Genomic DNA, 14,627 nt, shown 5'->3' with positions numbered 1-14,627 from the left:
TGACAATGCCTCTTCCAATTATCCTGCTTTGGCTTGATCAATAATAAATTGAAATAGTCTTCCCCAAGTTGAGTCTGTTTTGCCCGTAATAGTGACTTCAGTGATCTCTTCCTGTCCTTCTCTCAAACCTTGAGCTTTTTGTTACATTTTCTCTCCTCCATTCTCTCAGAGGCTGGGGAGAGTGAATGAAAAACTGTGTAGCTTTGTCCAGAGCAGGGCTAAACTATGACAACAACCATAACATGTCCTTGCAGAAGTGGTATCCAGATAACTTAGAGAACCCAGGCAGTCACTGGAAACCACTGACTTTGGGCTCCATCTGTCATAACAGTCTCTCAGGGCAGGACAGATCACGCAGTGCTCACTCAGTTGCTGTAGCTGCTGTGACTGGTTTATCATGTTCACGGTCTGCAGTTTGAAGATGTTGATCTCAAGTTGCTGGGCACTAGTTGCTAAAGCCAGATCTTCTTGAGGTACACATTGGGCTTCCTCATCCTTCCACATTACCCACCATGTACACCCAAGTCCTTGAGCAAAAGCAATCCTATGCATAGGTTTGCCTTTGCCCAAGGAGGAGTAACCCAGACTGTCTTCCCTAACATATTCCTTATATGCACCACAGGGACTTTATCCCCTTCTAAGGTACATAAAAGTTCTGATTGGGCAGGGCCAGCTTGATTGGTGGATCCTTTAGTGTTGACTAACCAGGTAGCTTTTGCTAAATGTGTATCCCAGTGTTTGAAGGTCCCACCACCCATTGTTCTCAGTGTAGTTTTCAGCAGTTCCCTGAGGCTTTTGCTTTTCCCAGAGGCTGGTACATGATAGGGGATGTGATATACCTACTCAAAACCATGCTCTTTGGCTCAGGGGTCTAAGAGATTGTTTCAGAAATGGGTCCTGTTGTCTGATTCAGTTCTTTCTGGGGTGACATGTCGCCATAAGACTTACTTCTTAAGGCCCAGGATAGTGTTCTGGGCAGTGGCATGGGGCACAGGATATGTTTCTAGCCATCCAGTAGTTGCTTCTACCATCATAAGCACATGATGCCTGCCTTGGTGAGTTTATGGGAGGGTAATATAATCAACTCGCCAGGTGTCTCCATGTTTATATTTTAGCCATTGTCCTCCATACCACAGAGGCTTTAACTACTTGGCTTGCTTAATTGCAGCACATGTTTCACATTCATGGATAACCTGTATGACAGTGTCCACAGTCAAGTCCAACCTTTGATCACAAGCCCATCTATAAGTTGTATCTCTTCCCTGATGGTCTGCGGTGTCGTGGGCCCACTGAGCTAAAAATAATTCACCCTTATGCTGCCAGTCCAGATCCACCTGAGCCACTCCAATTTTAGCAGCTTGATCCACTTGCTGGTTGTTTCAATGTTCTTCAGTAGCTCAACTCTTGGGTACATGGGTATCTACATGATGTACTTCTACAACCAGATTCTCTAGCCGGGCAGCAATATCTTGCCACACTGTAGCAGCCCAAATGGGTTTGCCTCTACACTGCCAGTTGCTCTGTTTCCACTGTTTGAATCACCCCCATAGAGCATTTGCCACCATCCATGAATCAGTATAGTTAGAGCACAGGCCATTTTTCCTCTTCAGCAATGTTTAAAGCCAGCTGGATGGCTTTCACCTCTGCAAACTGAGTCGATTCACCTTGACCTTCAGCAGCTTCTGCAACTCGTCATGTAGGACTCCACACAGCAGCTTTCCACTGTCGATGTTTTCCTACAACACAAAAGGACCCATCAGCGAACAAGGCATATTGCCTCTCATTCTCTGGTAAGTTATTATACATTGGGGCCTCTTCAGCACGGCAGTTTGCTCTCACAAGAAATTCTTCATAATCAGGCTCAGGCAGACGCCTCTGAGGTTCTCTTCACATCTCATCTCCTCCCTTCAGTTCTTGCATCTGGGCTGGGCCGAGTTGGGCCCAGTCGGCTGCCTGGTGGGAGGCCAGACAGTGAGGCCCGCAAGGCCCATGACGCTCGTGCCTCCCCCTCTCTACCCCTGCTTCTGCCTCTTCACTTATTTTTTAATCATTATTTTCCTCTTCTTAATTATATTATCACAGAGGCGTTATCACTGTCACCATTGACTTGGCCCTGGCCACCAGCAGGTCTGCCCTAGACCTGTCCAAGTCCACTGGACAAAGGGGAAACTTCTATCAGCTTCTTGCAGAAGCTGCCACCATAGCCCTCGCTCCACTACACAAAACCAGGACAGTTGTGTAACACTGCTAATGGAGAATTCCCGTTAATTTATGACCTCTACCTTTCCAGCATTTCTTTTTGATTCAAATCATTTATTTGAAACCTAATAAAGCATGTGAGCATTATAATAATAGCTAAGATTTGTTTATGAGATTTACTGAGGAGAGTTTGGGCTGACACAAATAACATCTCTAACCAGTCAATTATTGTCCTTCCTGGAAGTCTGATCCAGGAGTACATCAGCGATTTATCAATATTAAAAGACAACATGCCACATCCACATCTTACCCATGTCCATACTTGTACACATTATTTTGCTAATTAGAAACAGAAAAAAAAAATATGTTTGGCGTCTGCGTCTTTCTGTATGAGACCTGGCTGGTGCAGAGTCCTTTCAGTTCTGTCTTAAGCAGCAAGACAGCAGCAGGTGCCTCGGAGAAAGGCAAAGTAACATCAGATTGGCAGGTCCTTAGGCTGTCCTCCAGTTTAGTTTCCTAATCATCAGCAGCTACAGCCTGGCTCTGTTCCTAGAGTCTGGGGAAATCTTCCCAAAAAATCTGCATAATTCTTAGATCTGTATGTTTCTCTACCCAAATTTTTGGCCTCCTTTTTTTGCCACACCTACCTCTGCACTTCTGTCTTCCTGCATTTCTTACAAGGTTAGCAATTTACAACAGCTTTAAGCAGCACAAAACAACTCCTTCCCTGTTTACATGCTGATTCAGAGTAATTATTGCTCTTGGGTGAGTGTAATTTACGGGATAATCATGCAGCTTTCTGTTGCTTGCATTCACCTTTTCCCTCTTGTTTAGGAGGCAGCCTTGTTCAGCACAAACATTCGTACAACTCATATATGAGAGGGCATATCCTTGACTTATCATCATTTGTGATTTTTTTTTCACTTGACAGGTTGAAAAATGCATACACCTATTTTCTCTGATGGTTCCCTTGTCATCGTGGGCCTTCCTGAGGCTAAGTCTGCTCAACCATTCAATTTTGATTCTGGAAGCAATGTTAAGGCCATTAGCTCTGTCCACATAAGGATGCTGTTATAAAACTTGACGTGCTTATTAATCATAGAATCATAAATTCAGTAGACATTCTGCTTCCATCTTTCTGGGGTCTCCTTATGCTTCATATATGATGTAAAGTCAGGGTTTGGGGGGAAGGTGGTGTATTTTTAGATCAGTATTTCTGTCAGGTAGTAGACAATGTTCAGTATTTCGTATTAGTTTCCACCCAAGGAAGAGCAATTAGCTCTTTTCCACCTGTATCGCACATAGTTGGCTCCAGAGCAAGACAGTGAAAAAGTGCAGTTAGAGAAGTTCAAAAGCAGGTGGCTGCAGACAAATGTTCACTCTGCCTTATCAGTGGGGGAATATTACCATTCCTTTGTCATCATATATTACCCAATATTACTCCAGCATTATGACACCATCATTTGGGAATCCATCACCATCATAGGGAAAAACACCATTTTTCTCGCTGCTCCATTCCACTGGTGGCTTTTAAAGTGAAGCTGCCAAAATCTGTATTCCTGAAATGTTTCCTGTCTAAACCCATATAGCACTGGTGCTTTCCAGGCTGCTGGTTAAATATACCTCACAGAGCTTGTGCATGTATATTCATTTTTGGATCGCCAAACTGACTCAATTAAGACATTTGTAACGCATTGTACATTCAGCCTGGATTCCTGAAATGGCTTTGCAAAGTTCATTAACCTTGGAAAACGTGGACCCATTTCTGAGGATGAGACAGGGAAACAGACTGTAACCTTCTGCTAGCATCTGCCAGCACGTTGCTCTGAGCCTACCAGCCCAAGTTGTGTCTGTGCCCAGCCCTGGCTACAGATAAGATTTCTTATCACTTGGAAAACAACTGGCTGCAACTCTATTATAATTGCATTTTGCTCTGATTGCCTACATTTGTTCAAATCCAATAAACTAAAAGTGAAATGCAGTGAGGCAGAAAACATGTAGATCAGCACCAAAGATAATGTGAATGCAGTGGCCTGTGAACCAAGGCTCCTGAATTTTGTGTGTGTAGGGGAGTTGAAGACAGCAGCAGAGGAGGTCAGATTTAAGACCATAGCACGGGAAGAAACAATACGGGTCACCAGGTCTAGCCTCCAGATCTCACAGGCAACCATAGCATAGAATGCCTTTCATCAATTTATTGAGCTATGTGTGTAGTAAATTTTTATGACAAATGCACAGGCTGGCACTGTTGTTTCAAATCCTCTGCAAATATTGCTTGTCATTTTCCTTCGTCCAGAAAGACAAGATTTAAAAACAACATACTCCAACCCCTTGCCCTGCTCGCCCCAATCCAACTTCCTGTTTTAATTTCTTTCTTAAATTTTGGTATTGCCATTTACGTTCCTTTCAAGCCACACATCATCTTCCACCTTTTCTAAAAAGCTTGCCTTGTTGTTAGCTGACCTGGCCACACATCAGAGCATCAGTGCTCACCTTCCGCCTACCTCCATGACTGCCGAATGTGCCATCATTCCACCTCAGGTGGAATCATTAACTACAATATCCTGTCTTTCCACAGTCCAATAAGTGCTGAAACCCCGCAGTCATACACCACAATTAATCTCTTGTGATGTTCAGATACAGAACAGATTCATGTTTGATCCTCTCTATTGGGAAGTTTCTCATTAGAGGTTGTAAAATAAGAGATTACAATTATGGGTGGGCCTTTCTTATTCTTTCTTTTTTCTTTTGCCTGTACTTGAGCTGGAAGATCTTTTCTTTTCTCTTTGATTTGCTCTATTTTATTACTTTCAAGGTAATTTTTTATGCAAGTTGCTTTTCATGTGCTTTTTTTTCACCTGCTGGGCTGTATCTTCTGCCTCTGGGCTGCGCTTTGTGCGATGCCCTTAGCTCCCCTTAACTGCAACTTGACTCAGATCTCACCAGTCTTTGTTTGACCATACAGTGATCCATATTATTTTATAGGATTTCAAATATCACTGTCGTACTAGTAATACCTAGATGCATTGCTTTACAGATTGCTTGAGAAGTTTTATTTCTTCATTCAAGCCTTTTGAAGCTAAGCATCCAATATGTTTCCTTAAGTTAGAGTTTGGAAATTTAAAAGTCAAGCTATTAATTGTCAGCATTGAGTCTTCAAATGTCTAGAGGGATGCCTGCCCTTTCGTTTGATAGTGTCTCTGATAAATCCCAAAGCGAGACACTGGCATGTGTTTTAGAGAATTTTAATTAGATTCTGTTTTATCATTTATCAGCCATATGAAGGTAAATGCAGAGTTTCTTCTTATATCAGTAAAATTTGTGTAAAAGTCATGGATCTGGGATTAAGGCTCCACAGTAGCTTTGATTGAATTATTTCCTAAGTTCTTAAGTTCTTTTTTGCAATCATTATTGTAATGGACTCTGGATGGAAATACCTAAACCCTTTCACACTGGGTCATGTTGATTTGCAGTACTGATTTGCCAAATTTCACAAGGACTAAGATAAAAAGGGCTTGTGCTTTCAACTGGAGAAGCATGCATTTATTTCAAACACAAAATCAAGCATGAAAAACTGGATCATTTGGTGTTTGATTTTATTTCTAAAATAACTTTACAACCTCCCTCTGTCTTTGTCCCTTAAGACTTTATGATGCAACAGCACTTTCAAACACAGTTGAACGATTAGAATAGAAAAGAGGGATATAGGCACAGCAGCAATGAACTTTGCCATATGTAACATTCAGTCACCTGGTATTTACTGTGGCATGCAGAACCCCATGGAGCCAGGACACAGACACATTCACATTAGCAATGCCTGGAGACAATTACTTATTTTAAAAACAGTCTATCAAAATCAGAATATTGGCAGATTGAGCAGGGAGAGTCTGTAATACTCTTACTAGATAATACTGGATTAATGGTCCAGCTTAAATCCTATCTGTCTCTAAACTACAGGTGCTACACCTAGGACCCCATGCAAATGCTCCTCTGTGCTTGGGGCCATCAGGGTCGTCTCTGCCTTCTGTTTCCATAACAGAGCATGGATATTCTGATTCCAGCCAAGTAGGTAACTACAGTGACTCATTAAATGTAAAATACTTAAGCAGTCTTTGGAGGAGGGACTGGGAGTTCTGCCAGCAGACCATACAGTCATGCTTATTTTTAGACTGTCTGCACCCATGGATGTTTAAGAAAACCCGGCTAATTTGAGCAACAGCTTTGGCAGAGGTTGGGAGACTCCCTCGTTTCAAGAGTGACGTGTAGCCCCTGGTCACCAGATGCTTCAGAGAACTGGGGGTTGTACACCACAGGCAGCTGAACTGAATCTGCTCCAGGCACTGAAAGAAGTTTGGAAGGAGTTGTAATCCAAAAGAAAGAAAGAAAGAAAGAAAGGAAAGTATCGATGTACTCTGCATGAAGGCCAATCAAGTAGGCATGTGATGGACACTTAGATTATCTCCTTTGTGAGACAAGGCCAAGAAACACCTCTTTTTGGATCAAATTAGATTTAGGCAAGGAGAATTCAGGCTCTCTCTTCTGTTTTCCAAGAATTGCTGTTTTCTTTCTTATGATGCATTCAAAATTTAACAAAATTACCTTTGAGAGCTCTCTGAAAAGGAGTACCTGTGGCAGAGGTGATGTGGCAGCAGTTATAATAAAAGCTACTTAATCCAGTTTGGAGACTCTGTTCCAACCTTTTTTTTTTTATGTGATTTGGAAAGCCACAGACCACAAGTAGAATTTAGCAAGCATCCACATTGCTAACAGGCAGGTATAGATTATTTTATGAGCGTTTATGAATGTAGATATGACTGTTCATAAATGTAGTGATGAATAATAGAACAGCAAATGCTTTCTATACTGCAATGTTATCCTCCATGTAATGACTTCAAATACATTTATAAGTGGTGCCAAATCTGTCACCACACTGGCCATGAGAGAAGGAGAAGGCTGAGACACGGAGATTGTGCACAGATGACTAAATAAAGCAGGACAGGGCCCTCGGTGTACCCCAGCCCTGGAGCATGTCCACGTGCTAAGCTCTCCTTTCCCTGCAGAGGAACAGGCAAGCACCTAAGGCAGGCGGTTTCTGGCAGTTCCCAGAATGATGGTGGGCACAGGACAAACCAGTGGCCCAGAGGACATGGGTGATACCACAGTGCGGGATCATGGGTTGCCACTGTGTAATATAGTCAAACAGACCAGCTATTTGGCTTGTGTACACATAAGGAAATTGCGGCAGAAGTAGGAGCTGACCAACCAGTAATTTATGCACTTTCTGGAATTTCAAAATACTATTGCAAGTTTACAGAAAAGAAATAAAACTTCCTGTAATTCCATGCAACATGAGAGTCACTGCTGGCCACTGACTACTGGGAGGAATCGAGCCTGTCATTTCATTTCACATACAAACACAAAACCAAATCTCTTTATCTTTATTCCATACTATGGATAGTTTGAACTTGTCTTCTGTCAAGACGTCTGCAGAAAAACTTTGTCTGCCAAAGTTCTTGTTAAATGAGCCCCTGCATAGGCAGTCATTCACCCCCAGGTCCAATTCTTCATGGGTCAGATGATCCAGCAGCTCCACATAGGACCTTAATAAAGCATTCCAGGAAAGCTCCAGGGACACACAGGCGTTAAAGGCTGTTAACAGCACCATAATTAAAAACAAATTAACAGGAAATCTAAAATTGCCTTAAGAATTGTTCCTGGCTTATGTCACATCTCATAAATCTCAAATTACCTTTTAAATTTGACTCAGTATTTCAGAAGAGTTGCAAGATCAACAAACCAGTACAAAGTAGTTAAAAACCTACAAAATTTGCTTCCTTAGCACTAAGACCAGAGGATATTTTTGACAGTCTGCATGGCACTGAAACTTTTAGAAGCCTTTATTTACTTCAGAGGAAAGAAACAGCACAGAGAAGATGGCTCAGCAGCTGCAGTTGTATTTGTAGTGAATATTTCTCCAGCATGACTGTTGCTTTCTGCTGAACTTGAAACAAATTAACCCTTTTTAGCCAAAGCATTCTTTCTGTCACACAAAGTGTTAGGTAGTTTCTGTATCCTCATTTAACTGGATTTTTATTATAGCATCCAGATAATGAACAAAAATGAAAATTTCTTCTGAAAGAGTAGGAGTTGAACTCCCCAGCATTTCAGAAAAGGTTATGCTTAAAGTTTTAACCTATTGCATGTTATATTAATATATTTTTTTAATAAAACTGATCCAGAGGACCTGTATAAGATTTTGACTCCATAGAGAACATGAAATTTGCTTCAAAATCAATTATGAAACTAGAGGCATATGCTGATTAAACTATAGCTGTCTACTCTATGCTTACCAATTCAAAAGACAATGACAGAATCTGGTTTTGCGGGAAAATAAAATTGAAATTAAGTGTGTCAAGATGGCTATAATTTCATTTAAATCTGCTGCTATTGTCTATTTCACTAAAAGCTCAAATCCTATGGAAAAGTAATTATGTGCTGATCTCAACTTTCACTTAAAAACAATGCAATTGTCCAGCCCCCCCCACCTGGCTGCAGAGGAAAGCTTGAAAATGTTTTACAAGTGTATTCTAGAGTTTCCAGACTTGCAGGTAAATAAAGAGCCGTAGATAATAGACTTTAAAATTCCAGGTCTTTGTGAACTCATCTTAAAGCTTTTTCTAGGGCTGACAATCTTGCTTCCTTCCAAAAAAAAAAAAAAAAAAAAAGTATCTAATCATTTGCATTGTCAAAGAATGTCAGAAAATGTAGCTCATCATTTTTGTCAGCTTACTAGGTTTTTTATCATTGCTAATAGTGCAGCTTCTGTTATGTTAGTTGTTAGACTACAAAGCTCTCCAGCAAGTTTTGGGTTATTTTTTAACCCTGCAGACTATCATTTTTGTTTAATCCACGAAGCAATTATCAACTACACTATATCATGTAAATCCCACTGATTTGGGATTTTTTTTTTCCCCTGTGAAATTTGCATGTATTAAATTTATTTCTGCTTTCTGCCAGGGTGTGTCGACACAGGTCAGTGTTTCAGTGGCTCAGGAAACCCAAAGGAATCAATCCATCCTCACAGCACAGCGCAGGCCAGGGCAGAGCTGAAAAGTGTAGGAACAAAACCTGTCCAGAACATGGATAGATAAAGGACTATTTTTGTTCAGAAATTTAGTTCCTGAGATGTCCAGATGAGGCCACTGTGGTTTTATTATCCCGATTACAAGGAAGGAATTTAATTTGGTTACCTCAGAGTTTCCCGTCACCACAACTGCAAGCGTGCTCAATAGCTTGTTTTTCTGTTGGAGAACAAAGAAAAGGAAATGGTTATTTTTTTTTCTTTGCGCAGTGGTTACAGTACTCACAGAGGCAGGAAGGGAACCGGACAATGGAAGCTGCAGATGTGGAATTTCTTTTTTAAATCTCCTTTGCTGCTGCTGCCTGACAGGCAGTGGAGATACGGCAATGCTGTAGCAGGAGGTCCTGACTGAAGCAGCACAAGCATTTTTGTTTGATAGAGAGCCCCGGGTGAAGCTTTCTAACAACAACCAGACCCAGACTGTACAGGGCTCTATCACAGGCTCAGTTTCAAATCGTCAGTTTCAGGGAAGGGGACAGAGCACTTTGGCTGAGTCATGCTGTTAGGAAATGAGGATTTCTGTGGTGAGAGGCCAGACCAGGCCGTGCCAAGTCCCCGGGCAGTGAACTCTAACGCATTCTGGAGATGGGGCCGACGTTCTCATCCAAAAATATCTGGCCAGCCAGGGGGGAGACTGTGGCTACAGGGAGTCTGTGCTTCCTTTGTGTTTTGTTTTCATTTGTTACTAAAAGTGATCTGCTGAAGGAAGAGCTCTGGAGCAACTGTGGGGACATGGGCCTGAGTGTGAGCCCAGCCACAGAGTGGGACACCGGCCGCTGGGCAGAGCTGCATCAGGTTCCTTGTTCTAGCAGTGCAATGAAAACAAGGAAAATGCCTAACTTTGTAAATGCTCTCTAAAAGGCTTTTTTCTTCCCGTTGTGTTTGCTGCTGCAGAAGGGAATGCCTTGTTCAAATCCATTTAGGCTGGCTGATAATCAGTGCATTTTGAACAGCAGCTGGGCAGACAACCCAGAGTTAGGACTCGTGAGAGGGTTTTCCTTCTCCACCTGCTTGGGCTGAAGGGCCACATTTTCGCCTTAGGTCTCCCTGTCACGCAAGGCCCAACCTAGCCCGAGCTCAACCTGCTGTTGGGTTTCCTCTGCCTGCAGCAGCACTGCCACTCTGGGCAGTGCGTTTGGATGGCTGTTAAGAAGAACACTGAGTCAGAGCTTATGACTGCAATGGGATTTAATACAATGTTTGTTTTGTAAACTGATAAATACTGTCAGAAAGTGCTTGTGAGGGAGGGATCTGTGACTCTCAGTCAGGCTGCCAACCCGTTCTAACCAAACAGCTACAACTCTCCTCAGTCCTTTTCAGGCTTGTCCTGGCACTCCGGGGGATGCAATATTGCAGCCTCAGGAGCAGTTGTTTTTATGCCACGCGGCCTTGTTAAGGCACACGTTTTAGTGGTGTGGCTCGCTCAGCTCGCCACCATCTCACACTTGTTTTTGTACTCCTGGCTCTTCTCATGTTTTAGGATTCTGCTCGCCAGACACAACTGCAGGGGTGCCCCCTCTCTCCCCTCTCCTCCCAAGCAGGTGCAACTCTATGAGGGACCCAAAAATGAAAAGAGACTGAGCAGTGCTTGGCAGTAAGAAGGGACTACAGGGACTGAATCCAAAGAGGTTGCTGAGTGCCCCAAGGACCACTGCAGCTTTGTGCAGTAGTCCTTTAGCATCTGACCTAATGCGGGGTTTTAAGGTGAGTGTCTCTGAAATGAGGTGGTAAGGAGGGTGCATTCTTCACCAAATCTCTCAGGCAGCAGCAAAGCATCTTCATCACCATGGATCCACTGGAGAGGAAAAGCCCTGAAAGTCTTGTACTATTTGCTGCAATTTTCACCTCATTTAAATACTGCCTGAAGTTTTTGCGTATCCTTTTTAGGATCCCTTTTGAGTTTAAACTCACTGCATATACTGTAGCAATACAATTTCCTTTCATCAGCAGAGCTAGCTTCAGCTGTTGTCGAGTATTATTATATCTCATTGCTTCCTTCCTCTCCCATCAGTATCTCCATCCCAGAGTTAAATGTCATTTATAGTTCAAGCTATTTGTCTGCTAGTCCCCCTGTACCCCAGAATAGCCCAGAAAAACAGGAAAGTTTGCAGAGAAAGGCACATCAAGCAGCTGCATTTTCTGCAGCAGAAAAGAACCAGACCCCCAAAGTTTCACTCACAGATGTGAAAGCAGTACAGGACACTTAGGACGGAGTAATTTGGGGAGAACTGCATGGTATGACTGCTCACACTTGGCGACGTGGGTAGCAAGCAATCATCCAAGTGGGTGTAGATACCGCTGGAAAATGTCACTGCTGTAGTGAACGTGGTACCCTTTCTAAAAAGAAAGAAGCCTGTCCTTGCCACAAAGAGGATATAAAAACTAACACGAGCAGTATTTTTTTTTTAACTAGACAGAAAACAAGGACTCGCATGAAAAGTCTTTACAAGCAAAGTTTTCTGGTGGACTGGTAAATATTTCAGTGAAATCAGGAACATCAAAATAAAAATGATTGTGAAAATGTCCTTTAAATCTGAATTGAAATTATGGCTTGTTTTTTTGCTTGTTTTCTTCTATAGCTTGCTTGTTTGTTTTTTGAAGTCACTCTTGTTAATTGTCCTGCAGCCATGGTATGTACCAGATAGCCAAGAAAGCTGACATGGTGAAGTTATATACAGCATCCTTGTGACCTTTTTGCAGTGAAGATACATGTCTGTCCAATAAAGCCCAGGCCAAATGACAGTGACAGCTGCCTTGTGGCATTCAGTTTGAATTGAACAGGTTTGCTCACAAGTCAGGAGCAAGTATTTCATTACAGACCGTGCACCAAGACCAACATAAGCCCCAAAAGTGAAACTTTCCCTCAGCAGCTATGGAAACTGCGCTGGTGGACTGAGATGCACTTCACAGGCTCCTCCTTATCTCCTTGCTTTGACTTTCCTGCCTCCTGCAAGCTGTCATCCTCTGTTGGCGTTTGCGTGTTGGTGTAGCACTTTCAAGGGAAGAAAACCTCACTTCATCTCTCGGGAGGGATACAGGGTGTTATGGGAACTGAGCACTCAAAGAACGAGGAGCGGAGGAGCATGGTTTTTCTGAGGAAAGGTCCAAAGTTGCCTGCTTGGGAAGATGCTCTTCTCTCAGGGAAAGAGCCCAAGTCACTGCTGAAACGGGGATTGCATTATGTCAGTTTGAGCCTCATAATGAAAGGGATGACCAGCACGCCTGACTTCTTGTGGGGACTGCCTGAGGTGCAGAAACTGAACCTTTCACGCAACCAGCTGTTGGTGATTCCTCCTTCACTGGGGAAACTGGACAGGCTGGTAGTGCTGAACTTGGGTGGCAACAGCCTCAAGTGTCTGCCTAAAGAGATTGGGCTGCTGAGGAACCTGAAGGTCTTGTTCGTCAATATGAATTGCCTGACAGAAGTGCCAGCAGAGCTCAGCTTGTGCAGGAAGCTGGAGGTTTTGAGCCTCTCACACAACTGCATCTCGCAACTGCCGTTGAGCTTCACTGACCTGACAAGTTTGAGGAAACTGAACCTCAGTAACAACCGCTTTGTGCAAATTCCTCTCTGTGTTTTCGCACTGAGGAGCTTAGACTTCTTGCACCTAGGGTCCAACAGACTTGAAAACATTGCAGAGAGTGTCCAGTATCTGGTCAATCTGCAAATCTTTATTGTAGAGAATAACAACATACGCACCCTGCCTCGGTCCCTCTGCTTCGTCACCACTCTGGAGTTACTAAATGTTGATTACAATGCCATACAGACTCTACCGGACGACCTGTATCTGCTGCGCCGGCTGCCACGGATCGCATGGAACCCGATGGACAAAGGCCTCCACATTGCCCACAACCCCTTGTCCCGGCCCCTGCCCGAGGTTGTCGAGGGGGGGCTGGATGTCCTCTTCAACTACCTCAGGGGAAAAAAGGAGCACAACTGAGTTTCCACTGAGCTTGGGATTAAGCCTGTCATCAAGACTCAGTCACACCAGGGCACTTTCCTGAGCAGGCATTTCCACTTCATAACACTCAGATTTCGAAGACTGTGGATGGCTTTAGTAACGGTTGGCGGAAAGCAAGTAAAGTATGATGGTCTTGATAAAGTGTATGAAGAGTAAACTTTCTAAAAATATTGACCTCTGTAACCTTCAGTGTTGGCCTGTTTGGGTTTTTTTTAGGAAAAAAAAAACCCCACAAACCTGTGATAAAATGTTTGCTCTTTGTTTCACAGAAACAAAATACGGTAGACGTCTAGAAGTGCAGAAATGTATATTTGCCAGCTATTAGGTTGGAGGAATATTAATATAGATTGGATTTACTATATGTGATTGCAGTTGCACTTTAACTCCTGCTCACTTCTTCATACGCAGATAAACCACTACATAAACAAACACTGCTGTCTAAGTGAATCTTAAGGAAAATGTTCAATTTAGTTGTGGCAGTGAATATATCCTGAGCTATATTAGCCCACAGACAGTATATTACTGGCCAGTTCAACACCATTTGTTGTTTACCCCACAGCTGTGAGCTGGCCTCTATAAATTACAGGTGAAGATCACCGTCAATGAGGTGATTTTCCAGTTCTTTGGAAGAAAACCCCAGACTTCCTCAAAACCCTTAGCTCCCCTCCTGAGATGCACAGCCTTTCAAGCAGATCCTCCTAGGGTGCTGACAGTGGTGTGTCACATCAGCCAGGAGCAGCGTCCACGCCAAGCAGAGAAATAAACGTGGATCCTTATTGCCTGAAATGAAGGTTGTCAGATGAAGTTGCTCTTTACTAGATGAACAACTGCACTCTGTTCCCTTTCCTGCATCCCTGCAATCAGAGCTGTGAAGTAACTTTACTCAGGAGGCTGTATGTCTCCTAAAGGTGAAATATTTCTTTCAGGAAAAGCAGCATCAAACCAATCATCAGCTTAAGTAAGAGCTTCAAAAACAAATACTTATTTCTGTGATTTTCAGTATCAGCCAGTAGCATAAAAGTCAGGTCTTATGTGGTTTCTCATATTGATCTTCTGCGAATGTCCTTCATCAAAGTTTTATTTGGCAATAAAGAGGCTGTATGAAAGAGCTGTTAACAATTTATGCAACCTTTTTTTTTTTTGTTCCCTTACACCAGTGTAAAACAGAAGCAACTCCGTTGAAATCAGTTGAGATAAACGCTTGCAAAGGCAGCATAAAAGAGGAATGAGCCTGTAATTCTTGAGCTAATTAAGAGTATTCAAAGCCACTTTTAAAGTGCTTCCTATCCTATGTCAAATCTCAGAAATCAATGATTACTTTCTAA

The 14,627-nt window shown here is 42.8% G+C and overlaps 1 protein-coding gene and 1 long non-coding RNA gene across 2 annotated transcripts; one reads left to right on the top strand and one right to left on the bottom strand.

Annotated features, from left to right (window-relative positions):
* Positions 1-7,635: 7,635 nt before the first annotated feature.
* LOC147601747 (uncharacterized) lies at positions 7,636-9,565 on the bottom strand. Its single transcript, XR_015257731.1, has 3 exons — positions 9,450-9,565; positions 8,745-8,898; positions 7,636-7,848 (listed from the first exon to the last, which is right to left on the bottom strand). It is a non-coding gene; the product is annotated as an uncharacterized LOC147601747 (long non-coding RNA).
* Positions 9,566-12,312: 2,747 nt separating this feature from the next.
* On the top strand, positions 12,313-14,423 carry LRRC30 (leucine rich repeat containing 30). Its single transcript, XM_010124600.2, has one exon. The coding sequence runs from the start codon at positions 12,385-12,387 to the stop codon at positions 13,279-13,281; it is 897 nt and encodes a 298-aa protein (XP_010122902.2). The 5' UTR covers positions 12,313-12,384; the 3' UTR covers positions 13,282-14,423.
* Positions 14,424-14,627: the final 204 nt, after the last annotated feature.

The sequence above is a fragment of the Chlamydotis macqueenii genome, chromosome 2 (assembly GCF_036417535.1).
Source record: "Chlamydotis macqueenii isolate bChlMac1 chromosome 2, bChlMac1.mat, whole genome shotgun sequence".
In the NCBI taxonomy this organism is placed as follows: Eukaryota; Metazoa; Chordata; class Aves; order Otidiformes; family Otididae; genus Chlamydotis; species Chlamydotis macqueenii.
This window is presented reverse-complemented; position numbering and strand designations above follow the sequence as displayed.

Coding starts and splice junctions, on each gene's coding strand:
- LRRC30 (XM_010124600.2), top strand. CDS start 12,385: ATGGGAACTGAGCACTCAAAGAACGAGGAGCGGAGGAGCATGGTTTTT.